The sequence below is a fragment of the Tenebrio molitor genome, chromosome 1, assembly GCF_963966145.1.
Source record: "Tenebrio molitor chromosome 1, icTenMoli1.1, whole genome shotgun sequence".
In the NCBI taxonomy this organism is placed as follows: Eukaryota; Metazoa; Arthropoda; class Insecta; order Coleoptera; family Tenebrionidae; genus Tenebrio; species Tenebrio molitor.
Window position 1 is genome coordinate 3,549,524 of NC_091046.1, and position 18,168 is coordinate 3,567,691.

General features: G+C 37.7%; 3 protein-coding genes across 8 annotated transcripts; all 3 read right to left on the reverse strand.

The window, feature by feature from the left end:
* Window positions 1–194: 194 nt before the first annotated feature.
* fmt (phosphatase 6 regulatory subunit 1-like protein fmt) lies at window positions 195–7,923 on the reverse strand. 4 transcript variants are annotated; one of them, XM_069055084.1, is made up of 16 exons: window positions 7,713–7,923; window positions 7,496–7,563; window positions 7,365–7,444; window positions 7,041–7,314; window positions 5,740–5,877; window positions 5,498–5,676; window positions 5,333–5,446; window positions 4,998–5,205; window positions 3,527–3,805; window positions 3,400–3,464; window positions 3,150–3,342; window positions 2,998–3,069; window positions 2,092–2,192; window positions 1,793–2,037; window positions 1,344–1,740; window positions 195–1,225 (listed from the first exon to the last, which is right to left on the reverse strand). In XM_069055084.1, the coding sequence occupies exons 2-16, from the start codon at window positions 7,553–7,555 to the stop codon at window positions 1,147–1,149; spliced, it is 2,484 nt and encodes an 827-aa protein (XP_068911185.1). In that variant the 5' UTR covers window positions 7,556–7,563; window positions 7,713–7,923; the 3' UTR covers window positions 195–1,146. The 4 variants fall into 4 exon arrangements, with proteins under 4 accessions (XP_068911185.1, XP_068911174.1, XP_068911192.1 ...); XM_069055073.1 differs by having other exon boundaries at window positions 5,740–5,910; XM_069055091.1 differs by having other exon boundaries at window positions 4,998–5,151; window positions 5,740–5,910; window positions 7,713–7,922.
* A 135-nt stretch (window positions 7,924–8,058) lies between these two features.
* Window positions 8,059–9,947, reverse strand: LOC138136070 (mitochondrial carrier homolog 2-like). Of its 2 annotated transcripts, none has more exons than XM_069055155.1 (6): window positions 9,549–9,947; window positions 9,414–9,498; window positions 9,202–9,364; window positions 9,021–9,152; window positions 8,781–8,967; window positions 8,059–8,443 (listed from the first exon to the last, which is right to left on the reverse strand). In XM_069055155.1, exons 1-6 carry the CDS (start codon window positions 9,651–9,653, stop codon window positions 8,174–8,176), a joined length of 942 nt encoding a protein of 313 aa, XP_068911256.1. In that variant the 5' UTR covers window positions 9,654–9,947; the 3' UTR covers window positions 8,059–8,173. The 2 variants fall into 2 exon arrangements, with proteins under 2 accessions (XP_068911256.1, XP_068911263.1); XM_069055162.1 differs by having other exon boundaries at window positions 8,059–8,428; window positions 9,549–9,924.
* Window positions 9,948–10,509: 562 nt separating this feature from the next.
* LOC138123529 (proton-coupled amino acid transporter-like protein pathetic) lies at window positions 10,510–16,627 on the reverse strand. 2 transcript variants are annotated; one of them, XM_069038279.1, is made up of 8 exons: window positions 16,344–16,627; window positions 12,724–12,818; window positions 12,538–12,663; window positions 12,318–12,425; window positions 11,992–12,264; window positions 11,418–11,775; window positions 11,189–11,367; window positions 10,510–11,138 (listed from the first exon to the last, which is right to left on the reverse strand). In XM_069038279.1, exons 1-8 carry the CDS (start codon window positions 16,344–16,346, stop codon window positions 10,730–10,732), a joined length of 1,551 nt encoding a protein of 516 aa, XP_068894380.1. In that variant the 5' UTR covers window positions 16,347–16,627; the 3' UTR covers window positions 10,510–10,729. The 2 variants fall into 2 exon arrangements, with proteins under 2 accessions (XP_068894380.1, XP_068894389.1); XM_069038288.1 differs by lacking the exon at window positions 12,538–12,663.
* Between the last annotated feature and the right edge of the window lie 1,541 nt (window positions 16,628–18,168).

Consider the following 18,168-nt stretch of genomic DNA (forward strand, 5'->3'; position numbering starts at 1 on the left):
ACGATAACTGTAATTTAGAACTGCTGAAAGGCTAAATGGGGGCTATCACTGCCAGGACACTTCTAATCAAAAATGTTTGTTCAAGTTTTTTTGACGTTATTATTTTATGACATAGTGGGTTTCGTAACAGGTTTTTGTTTGCTATTGATCTTTTTTCTGGTTTGTTGTGGAAGTGTCGGTGTAACGGAGGCGTCTGAAGTTCGATAAATTTTATTAGAACCAAGACAATGGAAACAAAATTTAAATAACAATACGAGGATGTTAAAAAATATACATTATGCCTAGGCACTGTTCATGAGGGTAGAATCCGCTAAATAAAAAATAGTAGAAGTGTGCTATGTAATAATTTAGCCACGACCTATAATCACAGAAGTTATATGTAGTTGCAAAACAAACTGGAAACGAAATCGACTTTAAAAACCTAAAATATTGGTCACATATGAAAACTATTTGTACTTTGAAGTGTACATTTATAAACTGTCCAAACTAAAATTCAAGTTAAGTCCCTTCCAATGCAAATATCACGACGTGTTCATCTCCGAAGGGACGATATATATTTACATATATGCATGTTCGATGAATACACTTTTACATTTGGTTTAAGTTCTGATTGCATTAACAGGCACAATAAAGTAACTAATATTCTAAGTTGTATCGGATTGGTTTATATCACAATACTGAACAGACTTTGTGCAAAATAAAATTGCTGCTAAAATGAGGTTTAGTGTAAAATGCACAAAATCTATTTCAATTTTTTTTTTCGATATTGCACGCTTTGCAAAGAGACCGCCGACTCACATTAATACTAAGCGACAAGCAATTTAAAATATAAACACACAATTTTAATACTATAAAACCCTGAATTGATTATTCGTTCGCAAACAAGATTCCCGACGACGCTCTTCACAAAGGTTAACAGTTCTTTCTACAAATCAGAGATAAAATCATAGCAATAAATTAACCATATTTTACAACAAATTCTATTTCGTTCAGTATATTGCTAGATGAATAAACATGTTAAAAAATTATGAAATATTGTTTTACTGTAATGATTATTAAAATGTGTCGAATACAAAACACTATAATCATTTTGTATGGCATTCAATCTAACATATTAAGTTCCCGTTTGATATGTAGGGGGATTGTTCACACGTCCTTCTTTTCCGGCGGCGCCACTTCCTGCGATTTCATCGAACAGCTGTCTCCTTCAACTAAACTCGGTGCACTAAAAAGACACAATTTTAAATCTCTCCCAGAAACGTACCTTTCGGCATCTCTACGCGCTACTCTACGCGGCGCAACTCATCGGACAATTTTACCGACGTCGAGACGCCCCTACTCACTTGGACGGTTCAGTAACAGGCTGCGTCTGTTTTTGGCTGTCGTCTTTGCTCTCGGCGCACAGGTCTCCCGCCTCCCGCTCCTTCTTCTCATCCGCGTCTTTGTTCGGCGCTTGAGCAACATTTTCAATACTGACTTTACAATTATCGTCTTTGGGATTTGGCGTCTTGGCGTCCTCGATCTCGATGCTCTCGACCTTCAGGTCGTTCTCCACCGTGCGGGAGACGTCCGATTCGGAGGGTTTCTTGTCGAAGGCCGAGTCGAAGTTCGCCTCGAACGTGACCGAGCTGAAGTCGGCCCAATCGCCCACCACCAGGTCGGCGTTGGATTGCGGGGCGCCGCCCCACGGGTCCGCCGTCCCGATGGCGGAGGTGTCGGGCGCCTTCGGCGACAGCCAAGCTGAAAAATCACGATTCCCTCTCCTGAAACGCACACAGATGGAGCCACTCACGGTCGACTTCCATGGGGACTCCGGACGGAGAATCGTCGTCGCTGTCGCTGCTGGAGACCGTGTCGTTCTGGTCCTCTTTCTCGATCACCGTTTGGAAAGTGTGATCTCTGTCTTCGAATATCTGGTCGTCGGCGTCGTCCAGGGTGTTGATGTTTTGGGCGCAGACTTGCTTGAATAGTTCGCGCTGCTGGGCGAGGTCGCCGTCGGTCATGCTGAAAGTCATGTCTGTTCGGTGGTCGATGGACCTGCGAGCCGAAATTGAGAAAACATTCTTGTGAGTGATCCACCGTGTGACTCACTGCAGCGTGTCGTCTCCGTCGTTGAAGGCGTCGTCGTTGAAACCGCTGTAACCGTCGATGCAGTGGGAAGTCAGGTGCTGCACTTGATAGCTGGAATACATCTAGAATCCACAGAAATTTTTACTAAACAGTCACCTGCGATAAAAAAATAAAAGTGAATTGGAATATTTTAATGCCGAAAATAAAACTTAATCTTTCTATAACGAGTCTTGAATTAAAAAAAAAATCTATAATTGCTGTAGATAAAATGGGGTTAAGAGCAATTAAACCTCCAAGTAATTGCCATTATCGACGTCGAATTAATTAATTGGTGTTGTTTATTATTACTTTCAAGGTATGACGATGTACGTCTGAATGCCAGGAAGTATTACATAAACAAAGTTTTCCCCACAGACAATTAAAAGAATAAATTAATAAATCATAAAAACATTATTTCTAGTTTAAGCTGTTTAAAGATATTAACACGAATCTCTATTTAACAATTTCTGGAGTCATTTAATTGATTTACAAAATTATTTCTTAGTTCGAAAAAACGGGAAACAAAACTTGCTAAATATTTTAATACAAAAAACTAGGTACGTAACACAAAAAAATAGTCGTCTGAATCGTACATTTCTGCGTCAGCAAAAAATTCACGTGGGTTTTAATAAGAAAATAATTGTTCCAACCATTTTGGCACGATTCCATCAAAACCGGCTTAAAAAAAATCCGGTGTTATTAGAGTGAGATTTTTAAACAGCAAAATTTGCATAATTGAATCTTCGTGTCGTAAAATGTAAATTACTTTTCGATCCCCTCGCGCGTCAATCAAATTAATCAATGTAATCATTTCACTACAATTTTTTAACATACAAAAAACGAACGTTTTCCCGAATTATCACGCCACAAAATCTAATTTGAAATTACCTGATCTTGAGGGAAAGCTATATCACCGTAGTCATCATTTTCTTCATTGGAAGAATTAGGATATGCACCACCCTGCGTACAAAAAATATTTCACAGTTTGTAATCGTGAAGAGGAAAGCGATCTGCTTGTTAATTAAAAAAAAAAGACTCACCAGTAGCGTATCTTGAATCGCGTTGGTTTCCTTCAAAGTACTCTCCTTGAATTCGTCTAGAGATTTGGCGACTTCAGGTAAATTATCGATTAGGTACTTCCCCAGCGAAGTATTTGAACACAATTCGACTATTTTATTAATAATGTTTATTAAGTGGCCCATGTAACCCTGTCGCAGCCCGTTCGACTCCTTCCTGCAAGTGACACGATAAAAATCCCCGCAAAAACGACGCACACAAACCAGGACTCACTGTTGTTCGTCGTTGTCTTTCCAAGCTTTCAGAATTCGTTCAATCACATTACAATTTACTAATAACTGTAACGAGAAAAACAAATACGTAAGTCGCGTGACCCTCACGAAATCCCCGTCACACTCACGTGTCTACTTAAGGCATTCGAATTCTCGTCAGATTCGTCGGATGTGTGTGTTTTCAATGCGGAAATAAGGCAATTCTCCACTTGAGTATGAAGGAAATTGTTCCAGGGATATCTGAAAAATAAATCCAACAGCACGGTGAAGGTCCCCAACGCGACCACTTCCTGGAGCAGTTTCACGTTGTTGGAGGCTATCGCCGCGGCGAAGAGCTTCGTCACTTGGAGACGAGTATTGCCTAGGGGCACTTCGAGGGTACCGACGGTCGTGTTCATAGACGGCTTCTGGAATGCAACGAATTAAATGCACAGTGTTGTATTTAAACGTCGAGTGGGGCACTTTTGTTCAGTAAAAACAACTGCGCAATAAAAATAATAATTTAACATCACCAAACTGATTTTTGAAAATTTCTTCTTTCAGTACAAATATTTTGAACAAACATTGTAAAGAGAACTCTTATTTAGAAGATGTTTTAGGATCTCACTCTGTACATATCATAGTATAGGTCATTTTTTCGAGATCACTCGGCTCGATTTGGAAATATGTTTTTATTTTAATGAAATGTGGAAGTATCGAACGGTGTTGATGTCGGAATGAATCTAATACAATAATTTAAAAAACAAATAAAAATTAATAAACAATACCGCAGCCATACTTTTGACGCACCTACCTCCCACTAAAGAGCCCGAAGGTTTCAAACCGATATATTTAAACTTTTTATTCAAGAGAAGCCACTAAAATCACCCAATAAATGTGCCAAACAACATGCTTATCGATTGCATTGTTGAAAAAACAGTTTCAAGGGCTCCTCAATGTTAGAGCTCACGAATGAAAAAAGGAAACGATCGACAGTTGGCCAATTGGAAATATTGAATTGCAGAAAATCGTTTGAAACGAGTAAAAGAATGAAGGGACAACGTGATAATCAACCTCAGGTGCGATACATTACCACAAATACATTTTTGTGTGAAACAGTAATAAACATAAATAATTTCATTACATTAAAAAATTTCAAAATTTTAAAGTTGTTAACTAGAGGGGAAATATGTGCGAATATCATTGGAACAGCAAATAATTGTTTGAAATAGCAACAAATATTAGTTAATTCATCATTAAATAAAAAATTTATACCCTACACCTAACCTCAAATTCCGAGCCGGTAGTCATTTTCATTTTTCACTGACCCATACCGACAAAATGCGGGTTTATTATTTTTGTCAAATTGGAATCCAATTGCAGCGTGCTTGCCATTTTGTCCTGTTCACTTTACACCGTACAAAATACATTCAAATTCTGCGCACGTTTCACGGGTAATTTAAAATTTCTCACTGCGCCCCCAAACGCACAATTTTCCTGATCACCTCTATCTTTCAAACGTGCAAAAATTAACAGAGAGTAGCGCTAGTCCGGTATTTTGACTGAACAAAACATAATCGATTAGTGAAGGTTTAGTAATTGGTAGGGCGAAAGTCTCACCTTGGGCGGGTTCAGCAACAGGTCGTGAAAGTCTTTGAGACGTCCCAGGATCGATTCCGTCGTCGACTTGACGACTCGCTCCTTGTGCTCAATATCGATCGCTTCGTCGTTAATGTTGGAATTATATGTAATTTGGGAGTTTATTTTAGGAATGCTGCAATATCCGTTTTTGAACGATAACCAAGACGCAAAAGGGCTCACGGAATAACTACCAGAACGATAGCAATGTAATCCAAAATGAAAAAGAAAAAGAGATTTAAGTGAAACATCTTAAAAAGTTGATGCGTTAAAATCAGCGTTCTAGTAACTAGCCCCAAAAAATAATTGACAATCACCTCGATTGGTTAATGTCTAGGAGCGCCAGAAGTACTTGGATGCCGCCGACTATAGCACTCTCGCTCCTCTCCTCCTCGAATATGTTATCTAATAGTAGTGATACTGTTTCTGACCTGGAACCCAATCGTTATCAGACAGCGCTCGCCCCCTCGACTCACCCTTACGATTCTAAAGTATTAAGTAGCGGATCCGGATCGACTCGTTCCGACGAATTCCTCTGGGTGTCGCGAGCCACCCTAACGAAATCACACAATAATTGAGCAACATTGTAGTGCCTTTCTTTGTCGATCTTCGGGTTCAACAGACACACCAAAGATTGCATGATCCTCTGACTGTCGAGCCACTGAAACGTCCCCGCACCATCTCACACTCTCACCCACCATTTGAAACTTTCTATTATACTCACGTTGAGAATGTTCTGTCTCATTTCGAGGCTTTCGACCTGTGTCATGAGCTTGAGCATGAGATCCATGATAGCGGAAGTGCCTAAATGTTTGAGCAGTAATGATATAAAGGTGTCCTTAGCTTTTAAAAAATCTAGAACCTGTAAGCAAGTGAACTGATAGGACAACCAGTTCTGGTGGAGGGAAACAGGATGTCACCGAGGGAGCGCAGACATGACGGGAAAGGCGCGGAAAAAGGGGAAAAAATATGTTATATATCATACACTAAATGGCTATTATTACATATACAAGTCAACTTCCAAACAGGACCAAACCTTTCACACAAAAGCCCTCACACAACTACCCACCAAATATTTTTTCATTCACCCAGTAGTTGTGTCAACCTGGTGATAACGTGATCTAAAGCGTCAGGATGATTCGCTCGTCAAATGTATCCTAATTCAATTACAACAGCTAGAGACAAGTCCTGCAGGACTTGAAATTGTGTCAAATTAAGAAAAGGAGATAGGAGATTTTAATTAAGGCCAATCATGACGAATTAGTCTGGCGTGTTGCTCCAACTTTCCAAAGTTACAACACACAGTGAGAATTAAATTGAATTATGAAAAATTTAATACGAAATTATCTCCGACAAGCGAACTGTCAAACATGGTAATTAATGTTTTTCCGATAAAATAAAAAAACAAAAAAATATGAAGACGTGAGTTTCGGAATAATAAGTTGGTCGCACTCCTGCAAAATTTCTCTGCGTTGTTCCCTCTTTATTTCAATACTAATTCTCTGACCAATTAATTTAATGAAACTTTTGCATAACACGTGTGAATAAATTTCACAAAGACGTCCAGTGGGAAATTACAAATTGCTTTGCAAATTATTATTTTCGACGTTTAAGCAATTAGGAATCCAAATAGTTATTAATATTTGAACAAACCATTACAGTAATGAAGCCTATTGATTTTTTAAGGTCAAGAAATATCTGTTCATAAATTAATTAAAACTGTGTCCATAAATCAATGGAGTTGGTGCATTTGGTACATTTGTCTGTGATTGAGCTGCTAGACTTGAAAACAATTCCTTGCATAAAATTTATGGAGCAATAAAATTGTATTTGTGTAATCTCTATAGGAAATAATGTTTATGAAATGATTGTGTCATGTGATGTAACAATTAGTTTGAAATAAATCATCCTGAACATGTCCCATTTTGTACCACACAAACCCGGCACAATCTGATTAATAATACATCCAACAAAGTACAAAAAAAAATCGTTAGAAAAATCCTAGAACTTGTTGTTGGCACTTACCTGCTCAGTCTTTTTTGCAATAAGTGCACCCATAATTCTACTAAAGTAGGAAGCCAACAGAGGATTTAATGGAGGCTCACACTCCAAAAAACTGTACAACTTATCGAGAAGTACTTCATCGCTGGCCAGCCTCTCATTAATCGCGGAAACGTCGGATGTTAATAATTCACAAGCTATGTTAGGGTATTTAAACCTAATCCTCTCATCTAGTTCAGTGGAGGGCTCCCTGGTGATCAGACTTACAAGTTCCTCCATCATTTCTGGTTTTAAGAGACTGGAAAAGGAGAGGTAAGCAGGGGCGGGCGCGGTGGCGTCGCGACTTACAAGTCTATGAGGCCCTTGCTTTGCACTTTGCACTGGTTGATGATGTCTTCAGCATCCATCACTTCAAACAGGGTGACATCCTGAAAAGTGGCGTTAGTTGACGCGTTCGCGGCTATCGCGGTCGGGTTTACCTCTTTGCAAACAAGGGCGTCGATTTCGGACGACGAGTTGTTGTTGTATTTCCAAAACATGGTAAATTCTGAAAGGAGATGATAAACAGTGTAAATGTGTTGTAACATGTCAAAAGTGACACGAATTATTACGGGATTTGTTCGGGGAATTTACTCTAATTAACACTGTGCCTCTCTGGCGGGGCAATTACGTTGCGAAAGCGTGAAATTTTTGTACCTTTTTCAAAACTTTATAGAAGACGTTGGGTTAGGTTCATCTGAAATGACCTTTGTTATCGAATTCTATTATAAATGCACGATTTACACAGATACGGTTATTAATAATAAACAGCATATCACAAATTTCATAGTAGTTAAGTAGAGGAAGGTATAGGTAATACGCAATTTACTTCAACTTCGGTTAAATACTTTTGTACAATGACAAAAACGACCACCATACATAATCCCAGAATGCACTTGTTGATCGAGTGGGAATGACAGAGCGCGCCAAATTTGAATTTTTCCACTCCCGCTTGCTCTCCATCTCTCCAACAAATCGGCGCTTCGTGGGGAAAACAACGAGCAAAAGTGAACAAGAATTTAATTGTACAGTAACACAGTATCCTAAAATATTTACATACATTTTTGTCGATTTTTATAAATGAGAAAATGCAAACTACTGAAGAGGTAACGTGAAATTTAGAAAGCTTTCTGGTCTTTGCCTATCGGTACATTTCCCTTATTGCTTGGTACAAATTGGGGTCCCTTATAGTAGCGGACCAACAGACTTGATCCTCTCTTCAGCTGGTTCCGGCTGGACAGGTCGTTCCAACAGTCGATCCACGAGTTGTAGTGCATCATGTTGGGCGGCGATCCCGCCACCAGTCCCGAATTTGACACGGCCATGCAGTTGGAAACCACTTGGAAGGGGTACATTATTGACGACGACAGCATCTGCGAAATGTGATTCTTGAAGAATAAATACTATAAATGTTTTAGTACATCTCGTTTTTTATTTTATGGGGGATGCGCAAGGGCCACTCGGAAAAAATCAAAACATTCTCTTCTCCGAGCACGACTCTTCCAAAACCTGGACAACAAAAACAACACGACAATATTTATTTCGTACGAGATTTTAGCTCGTGCTAGAGTGGCTCTTGTGAACCTGAGCGGCCTACGCCACTGTATCTTTCGCGTAGAGGGCGCTGGTGCGACTGACATTGCACACCTGCGACCTTGAACGGTTATAATTAAACACGATTACTTAACTATCTGATAAAAGTAAAACGCCGAGTAATGTACTTACACAAATGGCGGCGGAAGTGTAATTTTGAAGTTCTTTTTCCTCGATTAGGTACTTATTGATGGCATAAGTCAAGCTGCTTGCCAACAACACCGACAAAATATCTCCTATTAACCTGGGTATTAGGCCACTAAAGAATCCCAGAATGCCGTTTTGTCTGTAGATTTCGCCGATCGAGCCAAAAATACCGCTAAAAAGTCAACAAAAGCTCAACTTGAACTGCTCGCCTCACCCCGAACTTACACATATTTCGTCTCTTTCCCCACAAATTGACTCATGATGCGGATCGTGATAACGTGGAAGGGCTGGCTGATGACTATTGCTGTGGTGTGCGTGATTATGTCGCCCTTGAGACACTTCAGAAACTTCTGCTTTCTGGGATTGTACAAAGTTAGCAAAACAAAAAACTCTCTAGCGCGTCTACCTATTCTCCTCAACGTCAGTGTCCTCTTCTTCTTCGGCACGGTTTAGATCCAGGTAGTCGATCATTTTCTGGGTGGCAACCACACTGATTAAGTTCCCGCACACTTTGGGGCCCAGGCCCCTATAACAGCCGGACAGCCCGTCCACAGTCTTTATGTGTTTAACTAGAGGGGCGGAATGAGATGAATTTGTAAAGTCGTGGCGGATATTTACCATATTGAAATATATTTGGCAGTTTAAGAGCTGGCTTTCCTAATAGAGTTTTGGATGGATGAGGCGGTATGGGTTCATATCCAATCTAGAAATAAACGCGGTTAAGTCAAAATATTATCGAGTTGCCGCTCTAACCTGTATTAGGACTTTGGCGTATTCGAATGGATGTGACAGTGTGTTTAGAAATATACGAAGCCCGTAACCTGACCATTTGTTTTCGTGGTCTTTCACTACTTTCATGTTGTTCCCAGCTCTTGGTTGACTAATTTTGCTAACTAATATTTGGTTGTTAAAACTTAGGAACAAAATTTGAGTTCTGTCAAAAGTTAGGACTGTTCACTGGGGCAAATGTCAAACTGCCAACTTGGATAATTTTAATCAAATTCCTGATCAAAAAGTGACCGTTGTCGTTATCACTGCCAAGTCATTCTCTGATAAGAAGAGTAACGATTAGGTAACCACAAAACCAGATTTTAATCACTGGCTACTTGTACAGGCCGCACATCGGCGATTACGATCCTCGTATTTACAACTTGCAGAAGCGAAGTTGTTATCGTTTGAACTTTCAAGTTTGTCACCAATTTGTAGTTTAAATCTTATCAATACGGCAGAAAAAACTAAAATTTAAATATTTTTTTAAATCTCTCCTAGGGAAAAATAAGTACAGTGTTGGTACTACCGATTTATATCAAGTTTGGTAACACAAAACTAGATAACGTGAAGTTAGCTGTGCGCCATTTTATAATTTTTAAATTTGTGAAAATAAATCGTAAGGTGGTGCACAAATTGCCCCCAGCCCCCAGTGGGGGTTGCTCTGTGAGGTGGTGTTACATATCATATCAAACTGGATCACGTAAGACTACTTTTGATGCGAATTAATTCACTATAAACTACTTAATTAAAATTTTTAAACTCTCGATTCTTACAATGTTGAATTTTTCTTTTTAAGTAGCTTCTCCGCTGCAAATAATAATAAATAGACTTGACGATTTAGTTTTACAATATGTCGCAAACAACCTGAAGGAACAGATTTTTTCTACATGTTATTTTGTTTTCCAAATGACCGCAGAGCATAATGGATAACAGGATAAAAGTATTTCATGTTTAATTTCTTTATCAGAATCTTTTATTATAATAAATACGCCTACATTATTTACATAACTTTTAATAGGTAGATGCATACGTCTTATCATACCTAAAAAGCCCACACGTTGAATCCACTTACAATTAGGCCTACTTATACTTAAATTAATTCTATAAATAAATAATATCACAAGAAACGGCAGTTTATGTACAAGGGTAAAATTTGATCGACATCATTGGAACGTTTTGATAATGTCCGAAATGGCAGATCTTGATCCGAAAATGACAGCAATCATCGCGGTAATCATGATGACAGCATGTTTGGCAATTTTCCAATTGAATCTACCGAATCCTTCTTCCCAGAAGGTTAAAAGTTCGATGATAACTGGACACACAAGTCCCAAAATGGAAAAACAGAATGCACCGATCAGAGAAACGAACGGTATGATCTGAGGTACGAGAACAGCGATGACTATATTAACGATCACCATAACTGTCCTCAAGAGATAGTTTGCAAAAGTCTCTTTGGTGCTGTAGCGATACTTAATCTCGTTCCAGACTATGTCCAAACAGACGTAGAATACTAGACCGTAAGTGAAGAAGACAGCCAGTCCGACGAGGACGTTCACAGCTTGAGCGGCACTAGAAAAATCAGTTCAAGGAAAGCGTTTTCACAGGACTTGAACACTTACTATTCCTCTTTGGGTAGATTTAGCGTGATCGAGTCGGCTGTGTGCTCTCCATATTTGAGAAATCCCAAAAATCCCAAAACTATGTACAGGACGGTAACGAAAGCCATCCCCTGGTTGAGCACTCCGAAGATTCCGATGAATTTTCGGGGTGTCTCCATGTTGTTTTCGAGTGGCATCACCTAACAGTACTTATTAGAAAGAGATTGGTGAACGAATGGAAGCGTCGTACCACTCCGATGGCTTCTATTGCGAAGATGACCACGCTGATGCCAACAGGCAGAGTGGAGAGGTTGGCGATCGCTGGCCTTTCGGAAATCGAAGGGATGTCAACAAGGAGGTAGTAACAAGTGATTCCCAGACCGACGGCCATGCAGACGTTGGCCACCATGGAGACGGGGGCCAAGTACTTCAAGTTGGGGACGTAAGCGATGAGTAAGAAGGGTAAGAAGAGGAGTCCGATGGTTATGCGCTTGTCGAAGGGGGTGATGTAGTTGAAGGCGACGTAGTTGAAGTTTTCGGCGACGATGACGGCGTAACAGCTTCCAGTTGCGAAGTAGGTTAGGAAGATGCCCCAAAGGACGATTTGCCTGAAAAAGGATTGGGTAGTGTAGTCTATTGGATAACAGTAGAGAAAAGAAAGGAATGGAAGAACGAGCAATAGCAAAAGAAGTGGAAGAAGGAACAGAGACTGCAAGAAATACAACAATAGACGACAAAAGAAAAAAAGCGGCAGTAGAAATAGATAAATGATTTACTTGGTGAAAGTGTAAAACAGAAACAATATACTAATGAATGTATCATACCTGGCCAGGAACGCGAACTTCCTCCCCCATGGGGGGCCCCTCAAGCAAGCCTCCTCTGCAACATCGGGGTAGGTCATCGACGTCTTGCCCACTTTCTTGTACAAAGCATGAGCCGAAGTCACCAAAACGTAAGCACAATGAGTGCAAATAATCGAGACCAGAATAGTAGCAACCACCCCCCACCACAAACCGGAAGCTTTGAAAGCGGCGGGCATCGCCAATATTCCGCTCCCCAAAGATGACTTCAGCAGATGGGTCAAAGTTCCACAACTCCTAAACACAAAAAAAATTAGTCAAGATTTTAGACGAAGGGTTGTTCCACATACGACACGGGGTGCTCGAGTTTTCTCGATTTGAAAGGGTCGAAATCTCCCTTCATCTCCTGTTCCAACTTTGTACCATTTTCCGGGATGTCCACTTTGATGGGGGTGGCTCTGCAATGATAAAGTTGTGTCACAACAAGTCGCATTGTCTGTCTAAGGGTGGAGGAAGGTCTAGACATGCATGGACGAGCGTGCAAAATAATTAAGGGTAGATCTTTAATACCTAATGTAGCTAAATTTTGCGACAGGAACGTAACGATCATAAACAGTTCCATAGCGTCGTGGGGTTGATGTTGCGGCAAGCAAATATTGTCTTAAATTTGCTTCATAAGAGCCGTAATAATAATTTCTATAACAAGGGATGGGTTAACACACACATTTGCGACAGGAAGTCCTCGACGGTACTTACGGGGTGGTCGAAGCCGAACTTATGTAAGCCGGTTGGCTGTGGGGTAGAAACGTTTCCAGTTCTCTCGAGTCATAGTGGAGGACTTTCGCCGTCGCCTAAAAATACAAAGAATGAAGATTTTTCTTGGAAAACTTCTGCGTAGTAGCCTTTGGGGCCAATGGTCTTAAAGTTGTGCAACGATCGTGTAATAAAAATGTAAGACAGTTCATGTTTTGAATGATGCAACAAAGATGCTACTTCCATCATCGAGGAAGAACCATAAAAATGCTTTCTTGGAAACACATCGAGCTATTTTCGTACGGAAAGTACTACTTCTGTTATTTTTATTGATTCCAGGAGGCGCGTAAATAAAACGATTTTTCGCAAACATCCCCTCCATGCTGTGTTATTGTTGTTGTTATTGCGTTGTATTTTCCGTCATTTACAATATGTGCCTTGGGCAACACAAAACTGGAGAGGTCATCGCGATCTTCAAATTTAGAAGATCGGTGGGACCACTTTCGAAGCCCGAGTCACGTGCAGCTCGTGATTGCACTTATCACGCTCTCTATTTGTTTTTGTGTTTATCAGAGATTCGCAATCGTGTTCCATTTTTACAAAGATATCGAAGAGAAACGCGGATGTACCGTCGCGGCTCCTCAACTCCGGACAGTTTTATAAATAGCAACGAAAATAAAAACAAAATTGACGTCTCTGTCCAAATTTAGAACGTGAGATTTTGGACTGGCACGAGACCCCAGCGTGATTAATTGCAATATTCAATAACCGCGACGAGGGTGAAGTGTCAAATTTGTTTGTAAATATGCGGATAAGATGGTTCTGTGATTGAATACCCGATGGTGTTTATCTTTTTCGGTTTACAAAACATAGCCCCGTCGAATGATGAATTGAAATTCGAATTTGCGCCGAAAATGGCGATTTTTTAGCTGGCGGGTGACGGAAGTGATAAAGTATTTTGGTAATTTTATCAAACTTGGTGAAGTTTGTAGCGGACATGACCTTTGATTGAGTACAACTTCGCGGAGCTTTTCAATTTAGCAATTATTGTAGTCAGAGGACAAACATTTTTGACGCTGATAAGTAAGCCAGGAATTACGCGGATGAAATTTATGACGTTGTAATAAGGGATTTAATGAAGTGGGTTGTTCCGTGGAGTGAAGGTGAGTTAGAGATATCCTCATTCAACTCATTCAGAAGGGTTTGTTGAAATACTGATGTTTAGGATAGCTCACTTCAAAAATTTTACTTGACACCCTGTATACAGGGTGTAATTGAAATACACGGAATAATTTTAACCACGAGCTACTGGCTTCAAGTAGAACTCGGAAAAAATATTTAAAAAATCCTGTCAAAAAATAAAATGACATTTAATTTTTGAGGTACATTACGGGTATATTTTTTTTAAATTGCTTTTAGTCTTCTACGTTGTCCCACAAACTATCGTAGGTAAAATTGCGGCACATTTTTAAAATACACCCTTGATTATCATATTTGATAAAATGTACGCCAATGCGAAGTAACCTGTGGGAAATATGCTTTAAAACAAGGAAACCGCATTGGTGTACGTTTTATAAAATATGATATACAGGATGTATTTTAAAAACGTCCCGAAATTTTACCTACGACGTTGTGGGACACCGTAGAAGACTAAAATCAATTAAAAAAATTGTACCTCAAAAACTAAATCATTTTATTTTTTGACATAGAATTTTAAAAATATTTTTTCCGAGTTCTACATGAACCCAGTAGCTCGTGGTTAAAAATTATGTTGGTTAATTCTGGGACACCGTGTATAGAGATATTAGTAGCGCAGCATGTTAATAAAGTTAATAACGAGTAACGACTAATAACAACTAATTTGAGTGTCTCATTTTGCGAGGCATTCAAATTTTAAATGTGAGTTTGCATACTTTCAAGGACATTAAAAATGACAGGTATTGACTGGTGTAGCCAATAGATATCATTAAATTCGCTAAATTTAGTAAAATTTTATTATTGCAAACCTAAATCAACAAGTCGTGGTTCTTTGATTAAAAAACAGACTATACAGGGTCATTATAAATGATTGTCCCATCGCAGTAGGCGTTGGTGACGTAGTTGAATGTGTCCAAAGCCTCATAACATGAGTGAGAGTAACCGGCGGTACCTAGTAGAAATCTGTCTACTAAATAGTTTGTCTAATATTGCGAGGCTGCGGCACATGGGTTTTGGGTTTTCAACGCCAACTGCGATGGGACAATCATTCATAATGATTCTGTATAAACTGACTGGAGTGAAACTAATATGGCAACATTGCACGACTGCGGGTGACAGTTGTGGACGTTCACGTGACATTGTAAAAAGTTGAAAATATTTGAAGAAATGAATGGAACAAATGAATAATTTTATGTAATGGAAGATTGATAAAGCGAAAGATGGTGAAGTAGAAAAACAATAGAACAAGAGAACCGAAGAAAATGAAATATTTTCGCTCGTCTGGTGTCGAAAACGACGTTGCCAAGTTTCCAAGTTATCGACAGCTGATCGAGGTTAGAATATGTTGTAATGATTTCAAGGGTTATAATTTTAAATCGATATTCTTGCTAAAGTGAATTGTAATGTTATTCTGCATTCCTCGTTATGTCATTTATAAAATTTAAACAATGTATTTTTTACTTTTTAACATTTTTAATTAAGTAAGGTTATTGAGACTAAATTTGTAGAAATTGGAGCTTCAGTGAGTTTCTCCATTAATCTCTTACTAAAATTTCTAATTTTATTGATTTACTACTCGTAAAGTAGACGTCAGATTTGATTAAAAAATATTTTTCACTGCACTGCAAACATAATAAAAATTCTGATTTTAATCTTTAAATTAGTTTGAATGACAACATTAAATACAACAACAATTTCAACTGTGGAGTTTTACATAACATCAAATATTTAAGTATTTCATTATTCAATTGCTGCGGCTATTCTTTAAATACTTAAATTAAAGACAAAAAAATAATCTTGCATTACATATTTACTTCTATGCAAAGTACAAATGGAAGGTTTTCATCTTTCTATTTTTATTTAAAATTTGTTTTAGAATTAATCCGAGATCCCTTATGTAATTATTTGTTCAACATTTTTTCTATAATAATAATTTTTGAATAGGTTCGGGAACAATGATCTCTAATACTTGTTGACAAAGAAATTGTAAAAAACAATTCAAGGTAACTTTGGTACGTCAGGTTTGATAACATTTGAAAGTTTTTTTTGTCAACATTTACACATGATTATTATCATCGTCACTACATAGTAATCAATAGTATCTATTCAAGTGCAATTATTTTCCTTGGAAAATTAATTAAAAAAGTTAATGAACTTATATATGAAATTATGAAATAATAATAAATGGTAGCAGAAGCTAATTTAAAATCGAATTTTCTAAACGAATTTCAAATATGCAGACAATGTATTAATGAAGCCGGAAAATTCATTATACTGCGAGAAAAACTACTTAGAGATCAGTACTCATTTTTTATTTTTTTTTTTTTTTTAATTCAATTTAATGAGTTTAAAAAATTGTTTGATTTAATAAGTAAATTAAAAAAAAAACAAAATTAGAAAAAACGTAATTGATAATTTGTACTTACCATTTTTTTGAATAAGTACACAAAGACTGTTGCTTCTCTTTGGTCACTCTTGCTTCGCGCTCTGAAGAAAAATACACTCCTGCGACAGCTCCGCAAGAATTTATTTAACAATTTAGCATTGAAAATTGTTTTATTGATGCGATCTTTAACCCGAACTCTTATCTTTAATTATTTGGGAAGTTGGTACACTATCAACAATCCAGTCGCGTTTACCACCTTCAACTTGAACGATCGTCCGACATTGCCCGTCTTTGCACAAATACGGAGTTTCACATCTGGATTTAACTGTTTGAACAGTAATAAATAAGTTAAATAATACAATCAAGGTTAAAATAAATTATTATAGGTGCTCCATAAAACTTTTATCTATTTTTTCTAATGGATTTTTCAATTACTTAAATGCTTTGTTATACTATAATCCTAATTCGCGAGATATCAATCCATAAGAACTAATCCAATTATCTTTTTATTTGGGCTATAAATATTTCAACATTTTCTTTAAAAAATTTAAATAGGATTTTGTGTTTTCGATCCAGTGCAGTTGTTGGGGGTCCCCTATATTTCCTTGATAAGGAGTGATCTGTCCTGACCTTTTATCACATCGAACCGTGATAATCGATGACGTAATGAAAGGTTATCTTCGTGACTGGAAATTGTTAAAGTCCGCAGAACAGAAAATATCGTAGAAAAGAAAAATTGCGTTGAATTCTTTATTGATTTTTTTTAATATAAGCCCCGAAAAATGTATCAAATAATCAGTAACGAAGAGAAATAGGCCTCTGCAAGAAGATGCATTGATTTCTTGATTGAATTTTTTTAATATTAGCCCCGAAAAATTGATCAAATAATCAATAACGAAGACAAATAGGTCTCTGCAAGGTATTCTTTAAATGTTATGCTTTCTTGGTAGACAAAAATAATAAAAAAAGATGCAGATTCCACGTGCTGAACTTCTTGACGCTAAGACTCCAGTTATTCTAACTTATCTTGTATCGCTATAGTTGAAAAAAGTTTTATGTCTTCCTTGTAACTACAGCTTTATTCCCTTTGGAAAGTCCTGTTTGGCATTTCTTGTTGACTGGGTTGCAACTTTCTCATCCTCTCGAGTTTCTTCTTCCTTTTTTTTCAAAAATTATTGAATTATAACAACTGTAGAATCAATTTTTCTCTATTTATTTTTTTCTTTTTTTCTACTATATTTTGTTTTGTTGTAGTCAACAATTTCAACACCATATTTTGTTGCATTGTAGAAGGTGCCGCTTTTGATTCCTTTTTTCTTATTTGCTGTCTTGATGACTGTTACTTGGTGATAAAGTATGCTGAGAACATTAACACTCAACTAATAGTTGAGTAGAGTTCTCCGTTAGATTCTTTTACTTCATCTACCTCCGAACCTCACTCATTGTTGCAACCAGCGATTTTATTTTGCAGTGTCCTATCAAGCCATCCCATGTAAAAGTCTTTGGCCCAACTCTGATATAGGCAAAGACGAACATTTGTTGCCCTTGAGAAAAATTATTTTTCTTTTAAAATTTGCTTTATAATTAGATGAATAAATTAAATACATTTTGAATAGATTTGAAAAACAAAGATCTCTAATACCTCTTGTCGAAGAAATTTGAAAGAGACAATTGAAAGTATCTAATTCTTGTACGTCAGCATTGATAACATTGCTTTGTAAGTTTTTGTCGATAAGACTAGAAAAACATTTACATATAATTACTGTCATTGTCATTGCACTATATCTAGAACACCTATAATTTTCATGTCATATTTCAAATGTAAACAAAACTTATAAATTAAGCAGTGCATATATTATTATTTC